Genomic DNA, 27,168 nt, shown 5'->3' with positions numbered 1-27,168 from the left:
ACTTGAGCCATGATAAAATAGAAAGATCCCCATACTGGAGCTTTAGAGCAGACTTTCTGAGTTAAGTCTTCTCAGAGCCCAGATTTGCTGAAAAATCAATCATTATGAGTAACTGATTTGTGAGAATGGAAGTGATTCAATGGAGCAAGGATAGTCTTTTCAACAAATAGGGCTGGAATAATTTGACTGTGTGTGTGTGTGTGTGTGTGTGCGCGCGCAGTTACTACCACTACCACCTTAACAACAAAAAACACATGTACCCACAGGTTTCACCATATGAAAAAAATTAACTAGAAATGGTCTAAATGTAAAACAATAGACAACAATGCACCACACATACCTGCACATGCATGCTCACATGTGCAAATAATAATTCACAGTATTGTTGCTAGCCAGAGAGATTGAGTTTTGAGTAGGGGAATGGGATGTTATGTTGTATTCTAGAAAACTCACCCGGGTTATATTATTAATAGATGAATGGGCAGCAAGGGTACTAGCAGAGAAACCATGGAAAGACTTGCAATAATGCAAGTAAGACCTGATGGTGGTAGCATTAAAAAGGGTAAAAAGTGTTCAGATTCTGAAACCGTTTTGGAGCAGAGCTAATAGGATTCCTCGACTGATTGACTATACCTAGTAGAAAAAAAGAATTCAAGCATCGATTCCGCATTTTTCTTCCCGAACAACTGGAATTAAGAAATCACTAATAATTGAGTAGAGAAAACTGGTAGATTTTATGATCAATAGTTATATTTTTGACATGTTAGATTTGAAATGTCTATTAAAGCCAAGTAGAGATATTTATTCTTTAACTTTACTGAGAAATGATTGACAAATATAATTGTATATATTTGAAGTGTACAATGTGATGATTTGATATACATTGTAGAATGATTAGATCAAGATAATTAACATATCCATGACCTCACGTAGTAAATATGATTAAGTGTGTGTGTGTGTGTGTGTGTGTGTGGTAAGAATGCTTAAGATCCACTCTCAACAACTTTCAAATACACAATACCGTATTATTAACTCTAGTCGCCACACTATGTGTTAGATCTCTAAAACTTCTTACAACTGAAAATTTCCAAGTGGAGATATTTAATAGGCAATCGAATATATACAAGTCTGGAATTTAGAAGAGAGACACAGGCCGAAGATACAAATTTTGGTTCGTCATCAGATACACGGTGTTTAAAGCCATAGAACTAAATGGAATCACCTTGGAGAGAGGTCTGGGGACTGAGTACTGAAACAAACTTGTAAAGTTCAAGCAGATGAACTTTACGAAGATGAACCAACAAAGGAAATTGAAAAGGAGTAGGTAGTCAGAGAGGAGGATAGAAAATAGTAGACTTCTGGAGATCAGTTCAAAAGTATATCAAGGAGAGAGCAAGCAGCTGGGTCAAATTATGCTGGGAAGTCAAGAAGAGAAAAGAGAATTGACCACTGGGTTTAGCGTCACAGTAGTCATTGATACCTTAAGAAGAGTAAGACTGGCAGAATGAAAGTAACAGGTTGATTGGACTTTGAGAATGGAGAGAGGAAGTAAAAATGAGTACAGACAAGTCAGGCAATTTTGCTGTAAAGAAGGACATAGAGATAGAATCACAATTGGAGAGTTTTAAGTAGAAACTATTCTAGCACATTTGTATGCTGAACGATTCATTCAGGAAGTAAAAATTGAGGGCCAGGAGAGAACAGGGACAACTTTAGAGCAATGTCTGAGTAGGAGAGGAAGATCCTTCTGCACAACTGATAATGTGTAGGAATTGGCCTTGGGTAGGAACAGGGAAAATATCTCTTCGATAAGGAGGGAAAGCAGAGTATACAGACTTTGTAGCAGGGAGAGTGGTAGCTTTGGGCTGGGAGCACAAAGGCGTTCTCTTTCGATTACCTCTATATTCTCAATAAAATAAGCTAAGCCATCAGCTCAGAGCAAGGAAAAGTGAGGAGTTATTGGAGGTTAAAACGAAGCACTTATCATGGGGAAGTAAAAGAGTATTTGGAAATCGAGTAAGATTTCTGGGCAGTTTTAAGGGACCATTTGAATGTGGTGGTGACAAATTGAAAGTGATAGTCAGCGAAGAGATGTGTGTGTGTCAACAGGAGACAGACGACGATGAGAGTTCGTTGACATGGGCTATGGCAAACTTGTTCGTTGAGGGAAGAAAAAGGGACAGCGGTCTAAAAATGGCCAGGAGGAGCAGGAAGGATACAACCTCACCCTCAGGCTGAGTGATAATAAAGGCAAGAGAATATCTACCACTGGAGAAGACTACAAGAAAGAGGTAATTCTCCAACGGTGGCCACATCTCAGAGAAAGAAGGTGAAAGATTATGTTCGGACAAGAGGCTGAGTATACAGTGGACTTTGCTGATGAATCAAGAACTCCGGAGGAGGAACAACAGGAGTGGAGGGGAGAGAAGCGCAGACCACATCCCAGTCCTCCCCAGATCCTCAGGCAAAACAGACGGTCCAAATGGTGCTCCAGAGACACTGCAAGACCCTTCAGCAGCAAAGAACATTTTTCTAAGCAACCCTGGACAGAAGGTCGATGATTAGTCCCATTTAGAGAAAAGAAAACAGTGGTTTAAGGAAATCAGGATGCTATGAAAAGGAAGCAACAGAGGCAGGATTTGCTTTACTCCATCTGATTCTACTAAGGGTCAACTTCTTTATTGTGCTGTGTGAAATACAGCATGGGAGGCCCGGGGCCCAGGGCCCATGCTACATTTAGGATTCTCAAAAATCCTTAATTTTAATTTCTCTTAGAGTCAGAAGAAACAATAACTATAATAATATATGAGAGAGAGAGAGAGAGAGAAAGAGAGAGAGAGAGAGAAAGGAAGGAAGGAAGGAAGGAAGGAAGGAAGGAAGGAAGGAAGGAAGGAAGGAAGGAAGGAAGAAAGAAAGAAAGAAAGAAAGAGAAAGAGAGAGAGAGAGAGAGAGAGAGAGAGAGAGAGAGAGAGAAAGAAAGAAAGAAAGAAAGAAAGAAAGAAAGAAAGAAAGAAAGAAAGAAAGAAGAAATCAGAGGAAACTGGAAGCATGTGGGTTAGAGGATGAGTGGGAGGCGTAAGATTAGAAAATATGTAGATTCATAAATGGATGAGAGTTAAGAGATAATGAATGACCTAGGAATCCTGAGCTTCTTTGGTGAACAATGAAAACAAAGTTATTGAGCGTGATGGAATTGCGGCATGATCTCTAAGACAGGTTATTACATTAAAGCTACAGGTACTGGGGACGGTATTTCCAAGATAGTCTTGCTGGAGCAAACACGGTTTTGTAAAACTCAGTTATAGTCCCCTTCGGTCGCACAAATATGGGGATCTTTATAAGAAATAAACTGATCTTTAATATATCCATGGGTGAATATTATATATCTTCTTTTCTCTTTTATTTGTTTCGTTTTTGATACCTCATTGAAGTATAACTGACATAGACTCCACTTCTAAAGCGCACAATTTAACGTGTTGTGATAATGAAGCCATCGCCACAATCAAGATGAGGAAACTATCCACAACTCACAAATGTTTCTTCATGTCTCTTTACAGTCTCTCTCTCTCTCCTTTCCTCCCTCCTTTTAGTCTTTAGGCATTCACTAATCTGCTTTCTGTCATTATACATTAATTTATATAATAAAGTTTTATATGAATAGAACAATACGGTATGTATTCTTATTTTGTCTGGCTTCTTTCACGCAGCAGAATTATGTTGAGATTCATCTACGTCGTCGAGTATATCAGTACAACCAAATCCACGATTTTTTTACACAATCACGTGTTGATAGTAATGTGGGTCTTTTCCATTTCATCGCTATTACAAATCGATCTGCGATGAACATGCATGTGCGAGTCTGTGCAGACAAAGCTCTCATTTCTTTCTGGTAAATACCTAGGAATGAATAGGCTGAATTATACGATAGGTGTATGTTTAACTTGGTTGAGAATCTGCCAACTGTTTTCCAAAGTGAGTGTGCCATTTACGTTGCCACTGGAGGCGTATCGGAGTTCTAGTCGCTCAGTATTGCTATTACCCTCTGTTGATCACTGCGTTTTATTTGAAGGTGTTTATGACATTTACAGTTAATGGTATTATTGAAATGGTTAGATTTAAGTGTATCATCTTGCTAATTGTTTTCTATTTGTCCTATCTGGGAAACGACAGCTCCAGGAGAACTTACGTCTAACTGACAATGAAGCTTTGGGTCAGTGGCCACTGAAATAGTAGTTTTCTGGACTAAATTATTCCTGATTGTACTAATAAACAATTATTACTTAGTTGCATGGGTGATCTGTATACTCTTTTTCACTATCAAGACAACCCAAAAAAGCAAAGTTCTAAAAAATGTGCCTTCCCACCCCCAAAAGTTTACTTTATTGCACAATGCCACCACCCTCTCTGTGGCTGACATTTAGACCTCGGACATAGACAATGTATTTCAGAAACTGCCCAAAGGTATTTTTAGATTCATCTAAAGTTTTGCTTGTATCCTGTAGACAACGAAAATCCTGTGTATTTCATTTAGGAAAAATTCTGTGTCGTTTTCCTCTTTAGTTAGTTTAAAGGATCTCTAGGTAGGGCCATGTACGAATGTAAATGTAATATATACATATAGATAGATAGATAGATAGATAGATAGATAGATAGATAGATATAGATATACATAGATATAGATATATAGATATATAGAGATATAGATATACGGACCGTTATTTTTAGAAGCTATATTTTTTTACTAAGTATAGTGTTACTCAGTAAAAAATTGCTGAATGAATCTGCCCTAAGAATAAATTTCTATTTTAGGGGACTAAAAGGATACAAAATAATGACTTAGAATTGTAATAAAATTTTGTCCATTTTATTAAAACTTCACATAGGTAAGTAAGTTTGATTTTTTAAGCCCATTTTATTATATCACTTCATCCAAGTAAGTTGGCTCAGTGAGAGAATCACTGATAAAGGCATGTACAAGTTAGCACCACACATCTGTAAATGCAGTTAGCCACATGAACCTTCCAATACGTACAACCCCCCTTTACATACACACATATTTACAGCTAATAAATAACATTTAAAGCCAAAGCATCGTTGATATATAATAATATATAATGAAGTCTGTAGAAGCCAGAGTTCTCAGGGCCATACACTGATTTGATTTGTATTTTCTTACATTTGTGCACCCCTGTTCATCACCCAAATCCGGAAAGATTAATGAATTATCAATGAAGGGGGTGCCGACCACTAATCGCACAACATTTTATTTTTAGAGAGGATCCACGTGAAGCCAGCTGATGTCAGTCACAACACGCGTCCCGCTCGGTAGAGGCACGACCGTGTTTCTCAGATGAAGGGCTGAAGTTCTGATACCTTTGGAACATTTCTACTCCAGATTCCAATAATTTCTCCCTTGTCCACCATCCAAGCCACGCTGAACACTAAACGTACATGCGGGGCTTCATACGTGAGTATGTGCTCGGATACCCACATGTGCTCACAGCTTGGATTCCCAGCAATGGCCTCCGAGATATTTGACTTCTATATCATTTTATATTAATATATAGAAAAGCATTCTGAAAATAGGAGATCTAGTTTATAAATAATTGCTCGCTCACTCCAGACCAGCTGTTAAAAACGATCAATCTCATGACATTTCATGTGGCTCTGGCAATTGAGGATTTTTTTAATCGGCCACGATGATTGTAAGCACTGTTTATGAGTATATTCCGGTAAATTTTCCATTTCTTTACTTAGTAAAAACAATTCTTGTCTAAAATTTGTAGGCGTTTGTGTGATGCAAAAGTTGATTTTGAACACATATTTTCTTATCAAAACCAGGGAAGAGGCATGCTTGACGTATGACTGATCTATGAATGAGATAAGCCTAAAACTGAGTAGAAACCATTGGATATCAAATGGCCTCAAGTCAATGAATGTAGTTTTGAAAATCTGACTATAAAATTATGGTATCATTTTATTTCTCCATAGTTAAAATTATGTGTCAGCTGAGGATAACAGGCTCATTTAAACACTTGCCCAGGGAACGCTGTTAAAATATAACCTTGAGACAAAGCAAGAAAAGGAGGGGAAAGATTAAGCAATAAACTGCAAAGCCTATTAAGACTTAATTGATCTAAATTTTACATCTCCTTTAGTTTGTAACTTCATTTCCGCTCAGTTCTCCATTGCTCTCTCCAAGTCGCTGGTTCCTGGTAACTCCTGGCGACATTCAATGGCAAGAGGAGAGTAGGCATTTGACTAGTAAGGAATGTGTCAGACTCATGCCACCAAAAATCATTTTCTATATTCAGATTTGGAAGAAACTTTGAGAAGGTATCTGTCCAGAAAATGCAGAGTTCCGATTAAAATGTGAGCTGCTAATCAATTTTAGGCTATGGCTAACCTCACTATATAAAGATGCTTTATTACCTTACCACGAGCCCAAACAATTCTTATTTCTTTCTCAAAGGACAAAATACAGTACTTTTCATGTCTGCTATCTCCTAACATTGTAAGATGTGTTATTTGGCCGCTGTACTCCTCAAATTGAATTAGCCACCTTTTTAGTATTTGAGACCGTCTCTTAAGATAACTAATAAGGACATAGCTGGGATTAATACTCAGGAAAATTCATTTTTAAGCACCCAAAGCACTGGCAATCTTTTGTAAAAGTTATTGCATTCTTCACAGAATTCGTGTGCTGTTCTTCCTTCTGTAGATTTGCCCGGTTTCTGAGAAAAGAGCAGAGGAAAAAGGGCAATTTATTATCTGCTGAGTGTTTCACACCCCTCCCCCTCCCCTTCCCTCCTGATGAAAAAGAATTCGGCTGGAAATTCGGAACAAAGGTTGTGAGAATAAACCTCGGGTAGATGCGGATAATGGATCAGAGAAAGCGGCAGGCTCTTCTCAGAAATGAAAATCTACTTAGCCACGTCCCAATAAGGAGTATCATTTCAGAGGACTGAATCAAGTGGTTTCAAAATTCAGGAAGATTTCTTCTGAAACTTGCCAAATGAAATGCCTCTTTGTTTGTTTTTTTCCTTATGATATGAGACTTCTAAAGAGTTACATAAGAAAATGAGAAAAGACAACCTTTTGTGTTTAGTCAGAGAAGAGAGAAACTGCAGGAAGTCGTTAGCCTAATTCATAATACCTCCTAGATAAAGTTCAGGTGCATAGAAAAAAGCTAAGTATCTGTTATCTCAGGTGTCCTGCAATCAAACGAGGAATGTATCATTAGACCTTCTCAGATAAATTCTTATTACTTATGTAAGTAACATGACCAGAAATACCTTTAAAACAGGTGGAGTTATTTCCTAATTTGGGGGTTTTTGTTTATACAAACCAAATTCACATAGAGATTAAAGTTACGAATGATTTGGGGAGAATGTATGTATGCATGTGTGTTTGTATGCGATGTAAATTTATGTATAAAACTTCATATGGGAGCCCTTTTCTAAGAGCGAAAGCAAATGTAAAATTGCCTTGAAGTTGTGACGAGTTAAAACAAAGCAATGAATCTCTTAGTAGAACAGTCTCCACTTGGGTAAGAATTCAACTACCCCGCCTGGCTCAGTACCAGTTACTATCTTCCATGTCAAGTTCATCTCGAGTGTCTTATATTCATGTTTTTAATCCAGGTGGCTTCGTCTTGCCCCTCAAAACCTATATGCCATAATTTCATTTTTGTAAAACAATAAAAAATATATAAACATTTTGTCTGCGTAGAGGAAATCTGAAAAGACATACAGGCATATCTCAGAGATAACGCAGGTTCAGACCCAGACTACCGCAATAAAGCGAGTCACATGGATTTTTTGGTTTCCCGGTGCATATAAATTTACATTATACTAAAGGCTATTAAGTGTGCAATAGCATTGTATCTTTTAAACACCTGAGTTTAAAAATACTTTATTGCTAAAAAATGCTAACCATCATCTGACCCTGCCAAAAAATGGCACCAGTGGGCTTCCCAATGTGGGGTTGCCACCAATCTTCAACTTGTAAAAAACACAATATCTATGAAGGGTGAAAAAGCAAAGCACGATGAAATGAGATATGCCTATAAATTCAAATGTTAATTTGGGGGTTGTCCCTGGGTAATAGAGTCACGGTGATTTTACTTTCTTTTTGCCTCTGTTTCCTAATGTATCCATAATCCATAATTATTCATGGATAAATTACATTATAAAACAAATTAAAACTAATAGAGGTGTTCCACAGAGGGACTTTAATATACTTTTCCTGACTTGGCAAGTTTTATTCTGTACTTTTGTCTATAAATGTAACCGGGAAAGGACAAACCAAAAGCAATTGTTTTTTTTTATTTCCCGATTACATTGTGACCAGCCTTTCTCAATGTTTCTGGTGTCACTGTCTTGTAGGACATGCTCTAAGCTTTTCCCTCTTTGTACCTGACTCCCATTAACACTTGGCACCTGCCGGGAGAAGGAGTGGAGGAATGAAAGCGGCATAGTGCAGGGATTCAGGAAGAGATCGGGAAGGTCACACGCTTAGTACCTCCGCTTAGTACTGACGTGCTGGAAAGATTCCACGGCCAGCTGCCCTGTGGATTAGCCTTAAAGGTCAGGGAGGAAAGAGCCAAGGAGCTGTTTTGAGATGGTAGAGAGAACCATCTGCTACCCTCTAACTCCATTAACTCCCCACCTTTGGGGTGTTTTTGATGGATGCTCAGTGGCTGCCCCTTTGGCTCACTGTCCTGGAGTCAGCTGGCACTTGAAGAATCAAGAGCGGATGATGTTTCGCTCCCCGGGACCCATCCTCAGGCACATGGCTACTAACTTGTGCTGGATACTCTGCACACAGAATCTTAAGAGTGGCCCAGGCAAAGTACAGGAAAAAGTAAAAATTTTGTGGTAGTTCAAGATGTAAAATAAAATCTAAAAAGTGTTCCTGGGATCAAGGTCAGAGCTAACAGAACAGAGAGAGAGAGAGAGAAAAGTACTCCCCAAAGCAAATGGCCCAGTCTTTGTGCGGATGGGCTAGGGAAGGCCACCCTAGGGTTTTGACCACAAGAATCAGGGCCGTTCTGCAGTTCTGGGGCAAAGAGCACAGCATGCAGCAGCGCCCCATGCTGTGCGAGCACAGGGTCCCCGGGGGGGCATTAGCCCACGATGCTCACCAGACAGACTTTTTATTCAGAGACCTGTCGTGGCATTTCACAAATACCACCGCTGCCTTTCCTCTCTGCAGACGAGACACCTTCTCCCTGGAACAGAAGATCACCCTGTGGGAGAAAATGGATATGAATATGGCATCCAGAACAACAACAACAAAAAATGTTCAAAAATGTATGGTTCGGTCAGGGCTGTTTAAATCCCACACGATCAGTCTGATTAATTGTTTTACTACTTCCAATAATTAACTGTTTACACTCAGGCTATTCCAGTGGCAACACATCTGACTCAGAGGGTTATTTGAGGACCTAACCCCCACGGTTCAGCAATTAAGCTGGTTAGTCAGTCTAGACAGGTGCACAACTAGCCTGGAGCAGGCTTAACATCAGAGGGATTTCACCAAGACATGACACAAGACCAACTTCTCGGTATCTGTGTTAGGGAGTTTGCAAACCAGCCTCAAATTTGCCCTCCACAGAAACAAAGGTTCTGCTTCTCCAGCCACAACCTTTTCTTTATTATTATAAAAGAAAATGACTAAAGAAAAATAATTTATCAATCCTAATTAAAGAGTCATTTTTATTAACAATAATGGCACATCATGCTTTGAAAAATCCCTGTATGTTTAGTATAAAAGTTTTAAAACTACAGAGGTCTCTATCCAATTCATTTTATAGATATACGTGGGGCAGGAATGGAAAGACAGGGTAAGCTTATATGAGAATCTCATCCTTGAAAAGGTTGGTTTTACTCTTGGAAAGTCAAAGTACCACCTCTAAGGTTCTTCCCATAACCGGTCTGTGCCTGCAAGAAACAGTGGGAAATAAAGAAGCCGAGATTCCTAACTTCTCGTCCCAGTTCTTAGAACTGTGATCGGCGTGGAGTTTACGTGGTCTTTCCATGAAACGCAGAAACACTATCACTTGCCTCGTGTGACCATAAAAGACAAGGCTCGCTCGCGGTTTCACCTGAACGCTGATGGCTCCAGAACTACCTCTTGGTAAAGACGCTAGAGGGACACGGCTGGGCAGGGAGGGAAATGAATGTAATTACTTCTTCTGCGTCTCTCCTGCTTTCACTCTGATCTTCTCCACAGCAAAGCTAGGGCTGCTCCACCAGCTGGGCCAGCCGAAGTACGAGTTGCTCTTCCATTTGAGCTTCAACATCAGCAGTTCTCCAATGTCCACCTCCGTGTAAATTAGGAAGGAATACGTATTGTTTGTGGAAACTTCGGGCCTGAATGCAAAATCGACACGTTTGATTCGTTTTTGGAAAATCAAGTTCCCCTCCCCCGCCACCCCACTTCTCTTCCTCCCGGGATGTAAATAGCTTTGTTGGTTGGGGAATATTTTAAAAATGCAAGATATGTCTCACAAAATACTCAGGATGAATGTCGATGGCATTTAGTGTATTTCAAAAGCTATCTCCACCCCTTTAATCGCTTCTGACTTTTATCTTAGCAAAATGAACTATTTAGTACCATTCTTAAGAGAAACAAAATCCCTTGGTCAATTACTCAGAGACATTATTTTCATTCTCACATATTCTCTTGATTTGTAGTGAGTGATCTGTGAACGTATGTGTACTCTGACACAATCGTAGTGTACATACGATTCTCTATTCTTTGCTCGCTTCATCTTTTACCTTCCACTTTGCCACGTTTTTCCTAGTTTTGCGTAATTACAGTGTTTAGAAGCTACATTGATTTTTGTTGATCTGTTAAACCGCAATTCACTTAACCACAGCCTCAGTGCTGGACACTCGCTTTGTTTCTAATTTATGCTATGATATATCCCCACTGTATTGAACATCTTTTGCCATATGGCTTTTTAAAAAATGTCTGTCGCATATTTCTTTTTCTAGGCGTCCTACTCCTATTCCTCAGACCAATGGTTGTGACGGGTAGCAGTGCCATTCGTGTGGCTGCTTACAGCGTGAAAGGAATGTCCTCACTCTCGGCCAGAGTGCCGTACAGAGAGATCTCGAAGGCCTGGTTGGTCTGCGTCTCACTCTCCATCCCAGAAAAATGTATCTTTACTTGGTAATGGAAGACTGCGGGGAGAAAATCAGAACCAGCACTTATCAGTCTTTATGAAAACACCACAGCCCCACAGAAGAAGACAACTCAGAACCACAGACTGTATCTCACAGGAGGTACTCGCACGTGACTGTCGGTGTGGCTTTAAAAGATTTCCTCATGTCTGAACAGGGTTCGCTACTAGCAAATTCGGACCTAGAATTCTACTCCCTTTCAGAAAAGTGTGGTCGTAGTGAATGGGAAGAATCCAGGTGCATCTGAATCGCCAGGCGGACCTAGAAAATTGTCACCTTTGAGGAGGTCCTAAAGGAGATCACATCGGGAGACCGAAATACCCGTGATGCCTTCTCCACGAACCCCACCCCTTCCTTGGCCATCCTGTCCCTCAGCACATGTGGCATTTGTTACCACGTCACTCACTGTATGTTACTGCGTTTCTTCCTGTTCCGTGGGTATGTCTGACGTCCCTCCTCTGTGCGCCAGCTGCCTCAGATCAGAGCATCGTGTCCCTCCCCTGTTCCTGTCCCCCCACCGTCTAGCACAGAGTAGGCGTATAGCAGGCTCACGATAAAACTTGTTTCACTGAATCACCAGTGAGGCCGTAAAGGCTGACAGTTCCTAAAGCATTCTGCGTGTCAGGGGCGGCCTCTGGAACCAGGTGCCTGATCTGAAACATCCCCCCGCTCTCTCCATCTCTACAAAGCAGACGGAATGGGGCAGAAGATAAGGGACTAGGAAAGGGAGCAGGCCCGAGACGCAGCTACTAAAGGGTGAAAAGAAATAGTTTCGGGTTACGGAGAACCCTGACATGCGTCACCACAGACCAGCGCAGTTGGGAGAAGTCGGGCCTGCCGAGCACCCCGGACACGCTGACGGAGCACCAAGTGTCACCGCATGGAATATCGGGGAGGAGCGAGACCTGTCCGCGTCTTCAGAAGGTACAGTCTCTTCTGCACCTCACACGCACTTCGCATTCTGAGGACTCGGGGGCACTAAGGGTTCCCTCATTGCTTAAAACGTTTCCTTGAATTGTAGATGCTCCAAACCTCTGGTCCACCAAACGCACCGCCGCAGGTTCTCACAGACCACCTTACAAACGCGGGCTTCTCTCGGATTTTCCTCAGGGGATTCCTCGATGTCATCCCTTCCCTCGGGCGTCCGCCTCGACTCCCCTAAGCCAGCCTTTCTGACTGACACCAGTCCCTCTCACCTGATCATCTTCTCTCCCGTCCCCCCTCGGTTCCTGTGGGTCTTGCTCTAACCAGGCTGCCACATTTGAAATTCAGCTGAACAAATCCATGATGAAATGGAAATATCTTACGATGTTGGTATAGTCTCCCCTCCCAGGTATAGTTGTATTTTAAAATACAGGCAGTTCTTGCCTTCACTTTAAATAAATGTTAGGGGTTGGCAAACTTTTTCTGTAATGGGCGAGGTAGTAAATATTTTAGGCTTTGTGGGACATGTAGTCTCTGTCCCAACTTCTCAACTCTGCTGCAGTGGCAGGAAAGGAGCCTTAGTCAAGACAGAAAGGAATGCGTGTGACTTTTTTCTTTCTTTTTTTTTAATTGAAGTATGATTGACATACATTATATTAGTTTAAGGTGTTCAATATAATGGTTTGATATCTGTATACATTATGATGTGATCACCATGATAAGTCTGGTTGAGATCTGTCACCTTAAATAAATACAACTTTTTTTCCTCGTAAAGAGAACTTTTTTTTTTTTTTTTTTTGCATGTGACTTTAACAAAACTTTATTTACAAAAGCAAGGCTGTAGTTTGCTGGCTCTGGATGGATAGTTTCTAATGAGCTCTGAGCCTGGTGCTCATGGGCTGGCCCAGGCCGATGGTCACCATCACAGAGGACGGCAGACAGCAGGGAGGGGGCGGGGGGCTGTGCACTGGCCTTACTGGCAACAAGAATTCGCAGCTTTAGTAAAGCGGACCCGTGCAGCTCCCTCTCTACGAACAAACACAAGTGAGGGCTCAGGATTCAATAACATCATTTCATTATCCCTGTTGCAATAGACAGAATCAGTGTATGTGATGCCATGAACGTGACAAAAAAGAGGATAAAACTGATTTTCCTGTTTCGCAGTAGTCTCCAGCTTACCTTTGTAGGGCATCTGAGAACGCGTCTTCAGGTACATTTTGCTGCTTCTCTTGGCTCTGACCTTGTTGATCTCGTAGCCCAAGTTGTTGCAACGGTTCTTTCTGCAGCTCAGGCAGAGCCCTTTCTCAAAGGCCTCTTTCGAACTGCACCGATAGGCTTTACTGGGATTTTCTTCGTTCAACAGAGAGTCGATGAAGAGATGAACGGAGCGCTCATGCGAGCACTTCACGAGCTGGTCCACGTCTCGGGGAAAAAGACACAAAGAAAACGTCAGCTCTGAAAGTTCACAATGAGGGTCTCATCTTTTGGGTCTAAAAGGTTAGGCCAGATGACATTTTATGCCGCTATTATCAAAGGCAGTGGAGTTTTCATGTCTAAGTTTCACCGTTCTTGTCTTTTGTGACTGCAAGTGCAGTATTCAATGTAGTCTAGCTTATAATACATAAAAGATAAAATGTCTGACCACAAGGTGGTCATGCTGAACACGACGGGCTTCTTTAGAAACGTATCTTGACTAAACGTGTATGCTAAAATTACATACTTGTGGAGAATGGGTAGGACAGTGGGTCAATAAGAGTTAAGAACAAAACTTACATTTAATTAACTTTTAAATCATACTTACCTCCAAGGCCTCTCTCTGCGATCGCAAGAATAGCTTCCCCAATGTTACATCCTGGTTGAAAAGTGCCTCCGTTAGGATAAATGTCAACGTGCCCTACTGGTTTCTGGATTCCAATACTTCGGCCAGGTGACCCTCTGGTGAATGTGTGTAAAACGTCTACAAAGTCCGCATCATCGGGAGAAAGGCGACCTGGAGCTTCTGCGTACTCAAAGTTGGGTCCGGCTGGATCTAGGCCTTAGTGGGAGAGGGGGAGGAAGAACGGCCTCAGATATTTTTAAATTCCTATTCGTTTTAGTCTCCTTCGTTATCACCTTAGCATCCCATCACTTGTTATTTGGATATAAATGGCAGCCTCACAGATTCGTATCAGCTCCTATTCAGTAGATTGGCTCTTTAAATTACTGAGAGTCAGAAAATAGGCTTAGCGTTTTCTAAAATGGAATCTGGATAGATCTCTTAAACTAGGCATTAAATAGCAATCTCCACACAGGACGACTTGATTGCCTTTTGTAAACTATTCCTGAACCTGGTGAGAGGCCTTTAAATGCTGGTAGGTTCTTTCTGCCTCTCTACACGTGCCGACCCATCCGTTACCCCCAGCCCAGATGACTGTGCTTTCTCCAAATGGCCTCTGGTGTGGATTCTTTTCTCAATTTTCCCCAGTCCTGATGTGAAGGGTGACTTACATGCTCTATGTCCCTTCTGCCTGCAGATGGCCAGCCCATGAGAGCAAGGCCTTGTACTCTCTCTCACTCCAGGAAAAAAGAACCCTCCCATTGAGTAATCAAGGGTCTGGGCGTACCGAGAAGAATGCACACACATACGGGTATCTGACAGACATTCCCGTTCTCTTTCAGAATGACAAGCATCTCAGCCCTTTTGTGAGAAGATGAATGGCACCGCTTTCTTACCGGTGATTCTGTTGACCTTCTTATTTGTCAGACTTCCTGCAATGCCGGCAGCGTGGGCGCCGAGGCTGTATCCCAAGAGATGCATTTTGTCCAGGGGATAGTTAAATTCCTCCTTTGGAAGAAAAAAAGGAAAAGGGAGTTTTATAGTTTTTTTTGCAGAAGATCAAAGTTCAACAAAATAAAATGGATATAAATACTGTTTTCAAAATATAGGCAATACTAAAAATTAATTCTACTTATTTTAACTGTGTGTTACAGAGAGAAAAACATATACACTGGTGTTGAGATTTTTTCCTTTACTTAACAACATATTTGAATTAGAAGGTTTATCGATACATATGAAGTTGAAATGTGTGAAAATCTGAAGTTGTATACATATGTATGCATATGTATGCATATACATCTGTGTATATTTATATAGATACGTGTATACATATAAAGACATGTATACATATAGATACACATACATACACACACATATATACAAATTTAACTTTAACCCATTATTTCCTACTCTAAACACCCCGCATCACTTTATTCTTTAAGGGTTGCAAAGCAATGACTAAAAACCAGAAAATATCACAGGCAGAGGGACCACAGATACCTATGTTCCAGCCTCTTCATTCAGCAATTGAGAAGCCTGAGGCCTAGAGAGGTGACCTCTCTTCATTAGCAAAAGAGTGAAGAAAACAACTTTTATTTTGTAATGGTCAGTCCAATAAATACATCTTATTGTTTACTTCCAAGTACCTGACTTAAATAATTTGGCCCCGTCAGAGTATTAGCTTCCCTTCAACCCCAAGAAACTTTTCAAAGTTTCAGAGTCCTCTGGGTAAAACTAGAACCCAAGTCAGAACTCGTGACTCTCAGCCATCTCCCAGCCTACAGACGCTCCCTGCTCAACTCCATCGCTCCCCTAACCCTTAACAAAAATCTGGGTCCTTAATCCACGCTAAGAAATAAATACTATTAATATTTCATCAAAGGGATGGGTATCCTAAGGAGTCAAAGCCAGGATAAAGTTTCGCGTGCCAGCCCACTGGTCGGGCCTGAACGTGACATCTTCCCTCTGCCCTGAAATAACAAGCTTTTCTCTGCTCTGCCCACTAAATTCTTGGTCTCAGCAGATCTATGCACTAAAAAAGGACAGAGTAGGGCAGGACGACGCCTTGGTTTTATAGCTTTATCATTCTTACTGCAATGCTGCTTTTAGAGAAAAAATAATGCCCATGCCCACACCGAAGATTTGAATTGCCCCACAAAACATCTATATCTAAATGAAAAGGAACGAAGGCTAGCCGTCGGTCCAGCTCTAGCCAAGAGATCCGTTTAGGACCCCCGAGGCTCCTTCTCGCAGTCTTACCGCCATCCAGTCGATGAACGTGGCCACATCCTTCCCCACCAGCTTGGTGTGCCCGGCAGACACTGGGTAGTGGTGCTGGGCCCGCTGCAGCCAGTCCACCACGATGACGTTGGAGTCCGGTTCCCGCTTGTACAGGGCAGCCACGAGCTTTGCCACCCAGCTCTCATACATTCCTGTCACCTGAAGAGGATAACACGCACTGTCTGAAAATACCCACCTACAACTTGTCACAGCTACGTGGGCCCAATGCACCTGTCTTAAATGCAAAGAACACACCCACGAGGAAGCCCTCAGGCTCACACAGAAAAATCGAACCATGCGAAAGACTGTTCCGAGGCTTGCACCTGTTTGAGTGGATGAAAGGACCGGGCCCAGGTCGGGGATGGCAGACGGCGGCTTACCACGCTTTCAGTTTTAAAAGCACACGTTATGAACTCTGTAAACTGTCGGTAATTTACAGTTTTAAAAAGAAAGATCAAGCCGAATGAGTTAAACTTTTGCAGCAGAACTACAGACTTATTTTAAAAGAAATTCAGTTTCAATACTTTCAATTAGTCTAATAAATGTTTCCCAATGGAATCATTTGGGGGGATGCGACTGTACTTTTTTTTCTTATAAAAAGTCACTAACATACAACATTTGATGTGCTAATAAAAAAAATAGTTTTAAACATACTAATCTCTCCATCAGAAGGTAAATTTGCTTAGCAATCCCTTTCGTAAAATATAAGAAAATGATCAGCTTCAGCTCACACTTTTCCACAATTCTCTCAAATTCTTTATTCTCAGAGTAGAAATTAATGATGTTTAATAGTCACTTTTCCCAAATCACTAGATTGGTCCTGTTTGGCGATAAGCATTCTGCCAATGGTAATTCTTTACTTCTTATTAATAAAGTTCCCAAAAGTGAAAGTCAAAAGAAATATGGAGTCTTCCAATTAACTCTATATATGCAGGATTTTAATTTATGTTTTCATAGAGGAGACGTTGGACATCTGTGCAAAGACGCACACTTTAAAATGATAGAAACACATTTAAAAAACTGCAGATTAGAAAAGAGTGGTGTGGACCACTCTTCCATGAGCTTGTACACAGCAACACCCTGATGCCCCAAATCTATCCACTCCTAACATGACCTGAGAGCAGATCACATTGTAGCCACAGTCAAGGCCAGTCAACAATATGCTCAACAAAGGAGATTTCAAAATCCATGTTCAAGGCAGTTTTTCATGGGAGACCTATATACTTCTTAGAGTAATTCCAATAAAAAAATAAAATAAAATAAAATAAAATAAAATAAAATAAAATAAAATAAAATAAAATAAAATAAAATAAAATAAAATAAAATAAAATAAAATAAAGGAGTTGGATTTCCAAACCAAGGGACTTCGTTTGGAATTCTGATCTTACGTGGTGGGTTCTTTCAGATGTATGCTTCCATTTTGTTTCATCTATTTTCTGGACTAAAACTATCAAAATACGAGCTCTCACTCACCCCCGACACTAATGAAACTGCATGGTTTTTCGACACATTGCTTTGGAGGAGGAAAAAGCAGCCGCGAGGGCGGGGAGAGCTGGATTCCGGTTCCAGCTCTTCCACTAACTACTTACTACGACCACGGGCATCACGTTAACCTGACAAACCACCTACAGAACGAAGGGGTCAGACTCAGGTGCTCTCGAAGTGACCCTCCACCCCATAGATTACTGGCTCCCCATCTACTCGCAGTGATAAAAAGCCAGCTCTACAGCTACTTCAGGCACGAAGAGAAAACAAAGGAAAAAAGGTACAAGGGTGATGGTAGCCCACTGGGAACTTAAGTAAATCAGCTTTGAACATGTCTCAGCGAGGCTGCTTCAAGTCTGGGTGCAGCCTGGGTCTTTGAGGGTGAACAGCTGGAACACCCACCTGGCACGAAACCCCGGGAAATCGGTCCTGCCCCCACTTCTTCCCTATTCGAGGTCGGGGGCTGGCCGCCCTGTGCCACTAGCTGCCTCTCAAGAGAGGATGATGTCATTTCTTCAGAGAGGGATGTTAATTACGCCTTTCAGCCAGGGCGAGGACCTCCTACATCACCATGAGAACGCTGTGCTTAAAGCATGGGTCTGTGAAACTCAAGCAGGTCGGGCAGAGCTCCAGCCCAGCTGTGACTAACGACCTTCTGGGATGTGCCCTATACACACTGCACGCTAAGTTTTTTGGGTCTCTTGTGACAAAGTTGCAGAACTTCTTCATTTCCCTGGGTCCTCAGCCCTTGAGTCGCTGAGTGGTTTACCTTAGATGAGGCAAGAAAATCCTATTCGCTCTAAAGCCCTATTATGAATTTTTCTGTACTATTGAAGTTTCCAAGGGAGAAAGCGGTCAAAGACCTAGTAGCCCAACTTAATCCTGCTGTGACTGACACTTATATTAACTGTCTAACAGCTCACTTAATCCTTCCTTTTTTAATTCAACACACACAGGTCTGTAAGTAACCCGAAGGGGTAGGAAATCCAAGTACGCACCTTCTGCAACTCTGAAAAGACATTGTTTTCTAGGTTTCTGAAATCAGTACCAACTTTTAAAATCTTTGATTCTAGACACGCAGCTAAACTGAAACCCTCTTTGCCACCTCTCCCAGGGAGTCCAGCTGAACTAGCCAGGGAGTTCGCCGAGAAAAGCTGAGGTCAGTTATCCAGCATGGCTGAATTAGTTATTGCACAGGCCGACCAGCTCCGTGCAGTGAAATTCGGTCCCCCAGATAGCGGCCACACCTCTGAGCCCAGGCATTCAAAAAGGTCAGGACCACGATATGAAGAATACAGGTAGGACCAATGATCAAACCAATGATCAATGATCAATGATTAGTTGTGTCATCTTAGTATAAGAAGGACTCATGCTTCTAAAAAAAACTCCCAACGTATAAAATTCTCTCTGGCATAAGACTGAGATGCCCGGGTATTCAATTTATTCCTCTCATCTAAATGTTCATTAAGCTTGAAATTTTTTTGAAAAGCAATAAAAAGCAAGTTTCTATATACAATGAAAGCATCTCTAAAACCACCAAAGATTAATGTTTCCCTATTTAAATCCCTTAAAATATAGAAAAGATTTCTGTTAGGGATTTGAATGTGTATCGTATCGTAAGTTATGCAATTTATTACATTAATGCTGGTAAGTAGATGTCTTTTATTAAAATAATCTTTGTGTAAGTTCTGTTAAAGTTGCCTTCATCTCCATGAAAGTTATAGCAATTGCCCTTTGTTGTCAACAACAGTTAGGACTAGAACTATATCAATCATTTGCTAATTCATCTCATTAGAATTTAGTATCTTACCATATTCACAAGTTCTGACATAATGGAAAGATAAAGATATCTCTTTAACCATCCATTTTATATAAGTCCTTTTTTATAAACAATGAAATCTGCTCACTAGGAGTTTAGAATATTAAAAACCAACTAAAGTAGGTAAGTAAGAACTACATCACATTAGAGTGACGATCTGGCACATTCAGAGAGGACTATTTGATTCGTGTTCTTTATAAGTAAATTTAACTACAGTTTTCACCTTTTCTGATCATCTTCATGACAGTTTCCTGGCTAGCCCTCTTTCATCTCTAGAAAAGCTCCCTAAAGTTTACAATTGTTGGAAGCGGAGAGACAGCTAACCCAACTTCTTGGTTTTACAAATCAGTAAACGGAGGCCCAGAATTGAGAAGTGGCTTTATCCTCATCACAGGGCTGAAACCAACACCTCCTCACTCCACTCCAGCCCTCTCCTGACTCTCATGGGCTGTCTTCTTTAGGAAAGGCCATTTGGTGATGTGCTGGATGAATTAGCATCATGTCAGGCTTCCGCCAGTTCGCCAAAATGATAACCTACATTCTGCTCTGTAGATGAGCAAAGCCTGGTTTTTCCCGTCACGGAAGTGGCTGGTTCGAGGATGCCAACTACAGACTGCGGTCAAACAAAATTATGAAAGTCTGCGATGTCTGGGGGAAGTCATCACGAACCCGGGGCTTTAGATTCCACAATCTCCAGCCCAAGCTAGAACTGCCTTTACTCAATTTTAAAGCAAAACCATTGGAAAGCAAGCATGGGTATGGGATGTGGAGACCCATCTCTAGGTCTCTGACAAATAGGGCAAGCTGGTCACAGTGCCAGGTCCACTCCCGCCCACTCCTTTCTAAAGAGTGTCTCTTACCGTCCAGCCATGGATCACCACGAAGGTTTTGCTGCTGTGGTTGAAGTGGCAGTTAGCCACAGAGTCTGTCACTCCAGGAAGGAGGTGACAAGTGTCTTCAGCTACGTCTTCAGGGGTCCTTAGAGAAAATTTACTTTCGATGTTTAGAAAATCTTTTCCTCCTATAATTCGGGAAAAGGAAAATTTGGATAGGAAGTTAATTGGAGGGTTTTGGATTTGTTGTTGTTGTTTAGTTTATTTATTTATTTATTTATTTATTTATTTATTATTTATTTGCTGGAATGCTATGTTTTAGATTCACAAGCAACCACCACCAATACTGTTTGGTTACTAAAGTTAAAAAAAAATTAATGAATGTGGATTTCAAGAGAATGATTGATCCTCCAGTGGTGACCAAAGTTCATAGAGATGGCCTTAAAATAACTCTGAGTTAAGCAGTATTGATTTCTCCTATGTCTTTTATCCTCTCCTTCAGTCAGGGATGTGTGTGTGTGTGTGTGTGTGTGTGTGTGTGTGTGTGTGTGTGTGTGTAGAACTGCTATTTGAAATGCCTTAGTTAATTCAATCTTTTCTCAAGATATGAATTGGTCAAGGTCAGGCCGCTAATAGTGGGAGAGAGAGCAGGGACCGGAACTCGGGTCCCTTGGTTCCAGTTCAAAGCTCATTTTCATGGCTATCACATTGTATATCTCCACTTATTTCATATATTACTTCGCTCTCTTTAACCTTCTGATTACATCAAAGGGATATGTTCCCATAATATGATACGATAAGGCTTATTCGAGGGAAAACTGTTTTCTTTTCACAAGCATAACTTTAAAAAATATTAGCAATAAGAAAAGTTGGCGGCATGAGGAAGCTTTTATATGGGATGGTTTCCACCCACATGGCAAGGCACATCTGTTCAAAATGTTTTAAAAAGGTCATTTAGTGCGTCGTTCGGAACTACCTGTGCTCTGTATGAGCTGGTGGAAACCCGACATGATGCTGATTCATCCAGCACATCCCCAAATATTTCTTTTCCCATGTAGATCTTAACAGTCTTCCACACAACGTCAAAGCTTAAAAAACTACCACAAAGCTGGTTTTGGAAAGAATCCTCTTTGGTTCTTCATAGTTAATCTCATTCGAGTAAGACGAGAAAGAGAACCTTACCCTATGTCTCTTTTGATACCAAATCTAAATACCGATGCTTATTCACAGGGTGTTTGTAGACAGTGCATATCATATCACAGTGAACACCTGAAGGAAACTATATTACAGATAAAATCAGACTGTTTTACAAAGCAAGCACAGTTGAAGGGAAGTTATTATGGGAAATTACTTAACTTCTTGTCAAGTAAAAAAAAAAGTAAAAAGAAAACCTATCTATTCACTATAAGAAGATGATCGCTTATAGAGTTTAGATTTCCCTATTTAAAACTTTCAGAAGGTAAATAACTGAGGTCTCTTGGAAGTACTTCTAATTTCTTAATCCAAACTTTCTCTTCACAACTCAAAAGATGAAAATCTGTAATTTCAAATAACATTGCAAAAGTGAGGCCAAAAATAAATATAAGAAAGATATAGTACAGAGTAAGCTAGGTAGTCCAACCAAACTTACCATAATTTATATTATAAATTACCTGAGGACTGGCCAAACTTTTCCTTTTTAATTATTTTTCAAAATTCTTTAAACAATATTATAGTCATTTGCTAAGTGATTCATTACATGTAACAAGTTGATCTCACACACACACACACACACACACACACACCTCCAGCACCTAAACATCTTAAGATAATTTATTCAAATAAAAGACTGTGGTAAACTATTGATATTTAAAGTTTTTTCCTTTCCAATAGTAAAATTGCATTTGAAATCTGTTCAAGAATACACTCTGCCTCTCATATTATTTAATGATGTAGGTCTTCCTTTTTCTTGCTAACTGGAAAGCATGCTGGTGGCCTTATTATTTAGCTGATAGTGGGGGAAAATCTTTTTAGATATTTTAACCTGATATTTAATCTGATTCTGCTTTATATGCCCAAGAAGTTCTTTTATTGTTAGAAAGTGCTTTAGAAAATCTAAAACTAAATTAGTTTCATCCTCTCTCACACCTCTCCACATCAAATTACTCATGCCTCCTCACTAGTGATCTTATTTTAACATGTTCAGTTGGCAGTCTTTTTAAGGCAGGAATAATATGAACAACCTGGCAGACACATATCACCTGCCGCCTACTTGCCAAACTTATTTAAGACTTCTGCTTTGCACAACTCCAGAGGACACCACTTGCTTTTAGACTATTTTTCCCTAGAATTATGCAACATGGTGATCCTGTCTTGCTGGTGGTTTTGGAATGACTAAGAATATTCTTTGTAATTATTAAGGCTGGCTTTGTTCATTTATACACGCACACACGTACGTACGCACACACAAAGTCTATTCAATCCGTAGATCCTGTATCAGATTATCTGTATGACTTCTTGAGAGCTTCAATTTCTCACAACCAACGTTTAATGTTAGGTACATAGCTTGTAAAGAAAAATAATAGGAAATGCATATGTCCTCAAGTAAATTTGTATTTGGAGATTTTTATTTCAATTTCCAAGAAAATTACTTTTCATTTTAAGTTACAGAAAGCATAATTGAGCCTTTGGTAGGAAAATAATCCCACTCTACATGCCATGTGATGTTTTTAATTCTATGTCGGTTCTATGTACGAAATCCTAAATGTCAGTCTTACTTCCTCTCTGGTGTTCTGATACGAATTTTCACACTACAGGTGTTTGTAACCCCTCAAGGATGTCTCAGCATCCTAAAGACAAATGTGCTTTACAAACCCCTATCAGGCCTCAAGCAACTGTCATAGGCCATGTAGAGATCGGGAGACAGATGGATCCTGCACGTGAGTCAGTCAGTATGTGCAGTTGTCCCAGTATACACCGGGATGCTCCTAGCTGGTAGATGGACTGATTTGACTTCATTGTTACTATGGAAATTATTGCTTCCATATGTAGAAATGATATTAGTGACTTTGAACTTATCCTTTTAAGAGGATAAGGACCTTTTACCAGGTCATCTTAGAAATTAAAACCATCTTAGAAAGGTAAAAAAAAAAAAAGTGGGGGTCAGGGTTACCTCAGGTGTATTTCTTCCTAAGAGCCTCCATCCTGAATTCAGCTTATCATTTCAGCACCGTGCCCACCCGGCCCCATCAGACATGTCCTTATTAAGGACTAAGGCGAGATGTGGCGTACTGGGAAATTTACAAGTTAACGCATTTCTTGACTATGTAATCTTTATTCCTAAATTTCTAAACAGATGCTAAAGATCTAAGCATGTCTATAAAGACAAGGAATTTATCTTAATGTGGAAAATAACTCAGAAAGATGAAATTAGGCTGGGAAGTCAAAGCACTTTAAGAATAAATTTACAGGCAGTACATTGTTAATGCTTGAAAAGGAGGAGCACGGAGCATCCCAGGAAGGATGCTCTAAAAGCAGCTCACAGTCATCAGATGGAGAAGATTGACATTTACAAGAAGACATGAGGTACAAGAGCTCAATTATAATGCCATTCTTTTTGAAATTTCTATTTCCTCCCTCTCTCTCTCTCTCTCTCTCTCTCTCTCTCTCTCTCTCTCTCTCTCTCAAAGGACTTCTCCCTGAGAATAATAATCACAGTTATTGACTCAGGTAGCTTCCGTAAAATGCCAAGAAATAGGCCGAATTGATGAAAACAAAAAACTAGTTTGATGAGGGGGAAAAAATCAATATTGTTTTCTGACTGAATTGATTGGGTTTTTTTTTTTCAGATATTCCAATGCAGACAATGCTCCTGACTTACCTAACAAGCAGATTTGCTTTTCATTTTTATAAAAAAAAAATATTATCGAAACAGAGGCAGTGAACTGTATAGCCCAATTTCTCCACCCAGGATAAAGCAAGAAAGGAGGGCTGAGCTAAAATTACATGGCCTGGAAGAAAAAGGAAATTTTCCATTGTAACTGTTGCCCAGGGCCTGACTCCCACCTTTCAATACAGATCTTTATCAATCAATCACTCCCTTACCAAGATCTGCTCCACTGCAAGTGGCATCTGGTATTATTCTACTGGCATCACCCACCACGTTGAATTCAGATGTTAGCCGGGAACCTCGCGGAGGCCAGTCAGACAGAACTTCAGCCACTGAGCACTGACCCATGTGTTCCGTCTCCTAGTTCTTCAGGTTCCCTGATGAGGCCACTCAGACACTGTGGTGGTTTCCCTCACACCTGTACCTTTCTGCTCTGAAACTTGCCATGGTGTGAGAGGTATTTTACAAAGGGGCTGGGGTTGAGTGAAGGGGGAGGGATTAATTTCAAGTCTACTTAAAAATGATTCCTCCCTTAATACATTTACAGCAGGAAAAAGCATGTGTTGGTTAAAATCCAATTTAATTCATGAATCACTTAAGTACCCATTTAAACCAAAGCGTAAGAATTAGAGGGGCCTAAGAGAACTTTGAGTCTGGTCCAAACTTCTCATTTTAAGAGTTGAGAAAGCTAAACCCTGACAAGCCCAGGAATTTAGGGTCCTGAGGTTCTAAGGGAGCCTAGCAAAAACTTAAACTGTGGACGACACATAGCCATGTGTGTTTAATGGCAAAGGGAACACGACACTGTAGTGCGCTTTTTAAAAAAAGAATTTAGAGTTCGTTCCTGCCATCTTCTTGGGCAGTGTTAACACTATGGGAAAGGAGCATGCCTCTGCGTGAGATGTTTAAGACCTCCTAATTGAACCTCCTGTGTTCTCAAACTGATGTGACAGAAAATACATTTTATCTTTTTATCCATGTCAGCTTTGATGGAATCTATCTATCTATCTATCTATCTATCTATCTATCTATCTATACATATATTTTTTTTTTTAACCTAACATAAACGTTCTTTCACAGAACTCGGTACTGAAATAAACTTTCGGCTGCCATCAAAGTCGCGGACGAACTCCACGATGACTCGCAGCACGGCGGGCGGCCGAGGCGCCAGCAGCACAGCCAAGTGGCGGCTCCACCTGGGGAAGCGCGAGACGCTGCCGCCTTGAACGACTTGCTTCCGTCGCCTTTTTCGCTGCCGTTGTGTGACAGCTGAACCAAGGCGCAAGTTAAGCAGGCCGCCTCTATTGTGGGCAGATCTCGGGCTGGGGCGCTGGTCCCCCCCGCCCCGCAAGAAAGAAATTCCTCTCTGGCCTCCAACGCCTTGACCCTGGCCATCCGGAGGCGCCCGAGCGATAACTGGGGTTCAGCCGCGGCCTCCCGGCGGCGCCCGGAGCGGGACAGCAAGGCTAGCCAAGGGCGAACCTGGCAGCCTTGCAAGTCGACGGCCACGTTTTCTAGCGGGCCATCCTTCCGCTGGATTTGCCGGGCCCGAGGAGTGGAAGGCGAGAGCTTCCCGGCGCCCGAACGCTCGCGGGACGCCGCGTCCCCAGGCCTCCGCGCCACGCGTCCTCGGTCCCCCACCTCGGTCCCCACTCCCACCTCGACGCGGACAGCGAGTCTCCCGTGCTTCTAGGACGCGGAAAACCCTTCCCCGCCGCCCCGCGCCGGCGTCTGCGGGGGAAGGGGCCGCTTTCTGCCCGCGTTGCCACAGGCGGGGGCCGAGCCGGGGTCACCTTGGCGCGCGCGCCCTTCATTCCAGCCCCTCCCGCGCCGACCCCGAGCGGGGAGGTTACAGCCTCCGCCAACAGGGCCCTTCCTCCCGCCTCTCCGCCCCACCCCTCCCACCCCCCCCCCCCCCAGGCCCGTCCCGACTGAGCCCGGGCGCTCCGGAGCCGAGGGGACAGCGCGGGAACCTGCGGGGCAGAGAGCGGGACCTGGGAGCCAGCCACCTCCGCTGCATCCGAAGGAGAATCACCTCGCCGCCCCTCCGGAATCCCGCCCCAGCGACTTCTCGGGGCGGCGCTCGGGCTAGGAGAGCCCCCGGTGCGCATCCACGTCCCCTTCTGACTTCCTTCTCTCCATCCTCACCACGCGCGAAGTGGCCACTGAGCCGAGTCCGCAGGTGGAGGGGAGTCTGCGCGCAAAACTTACTGTCGGCGGCGGCCACCCCTCCGGGGGAGGCGGTCAGACTCTGGAGCCACACGCCCAGAGCCACCAGGAGCAGCCCTTTGCTCTCCATCGCAAGGCGCGTCCCTCTGTAGGAGCTACAGGTCACGGGCGGGAGCGAGGACAGACTGATGGACCGCGGAGCCTAAGGCGCGAGCAGGCAGGAGCCGCGGTCCGGAGCAGGGCAAGTCTTTAAAGGGGAGGGCAGGGCAGCCAGAAGTGGCAGGTTTCCTCGGAGCAGGAGGAATCGAGTCTGACAGTTTCCACTCCACGGCTGCTTATGTGACTGGAAATATGCAAATAAACCTCATCACCTATTGGCTATAAAATCATAAGTTGGGGGGAGGGCCCTAAATTCACTTCCAAATATTTAAGCAAACTGTAATGAGGATCAACCCTGCCAGCGAGACGAGGGGAAAGGGCAGAAGGGAAATGTGTTTTCTCTGTGAGTTTCCTGTTTGCTTTCCCTAAGGGGTCTGGCTTTCCAGGGCCCCCTGTACAAGCACCAAACACAGGTTTATATGGATTAATGTTAAGTGCCCTGCAATCGCCAGTTTTCCAAGGAGAGCAAGTTAAGCTGTTAAACTACATTTGGTCTCCTCTTTTAATAGACCCTATTTGTAATTTGCAGGGTTCCCACTACCCCCACCCCCCAAAATTCTCCTGCACCATATCAGTTTAGGGTTCCCAAAACACACGTTGTTCTGCAGCTTATGCTTGAACAA

General features: G+C 42.1%; 1 protein-coding gene across 1 annotated transcript; it reads right to left on the bottom strand.

The window, feature by feature from the left end:
- Positions 1-4,848: 4,848 nt before the first annotated feature.
- LPL (lipoprotein lipase) lies at positions 4,849-26,797 on the bottom strand. Its single transcript, XM_016132472.2, has 10 exons — positions 26,429-26,797; positions 20,377-20,537; positions 16,192-16,371; positions 14,829-14,940; positions 13,918-14,151; positions 13,296-13,538; positions 11,072-11,192; positions 10,194-10,376; positions 9,146-9,250; positions 4,849-6,734 (listed from the first exon to the last, which is right to left on the bottom strand). Coding segments are annotated over exons 1-10 (1,428 nt in total). The 5' UTR covers positions 26,517-26,797; the 3' UTR covers positions 4,849-6,733.
- Positions 26,798-27,168: the final 371 nt, after the last annotated feature.

This window comes from Rousettus aegyptiacus, unplaced genomic scaffold (assembly GCF_014176215.1).
Source record: "Rousettus aegyptiacus isolate mRouAeg1 unplaced genomic scaffold, mRouAeg1.p scaffold_m13_p_16, whole genome shotgun sequence".
In the NCBI taxonomy this organism is placed as follows: Eukaryota; Metazoa; Chordata; class Mammalia; order Chiroptera; family Pteropodidae; genus Rousettus; species Rousettus aegyptiacus.
This window is presented reverse-complemented; position numbering and strand designations above follow the sequence as displayed.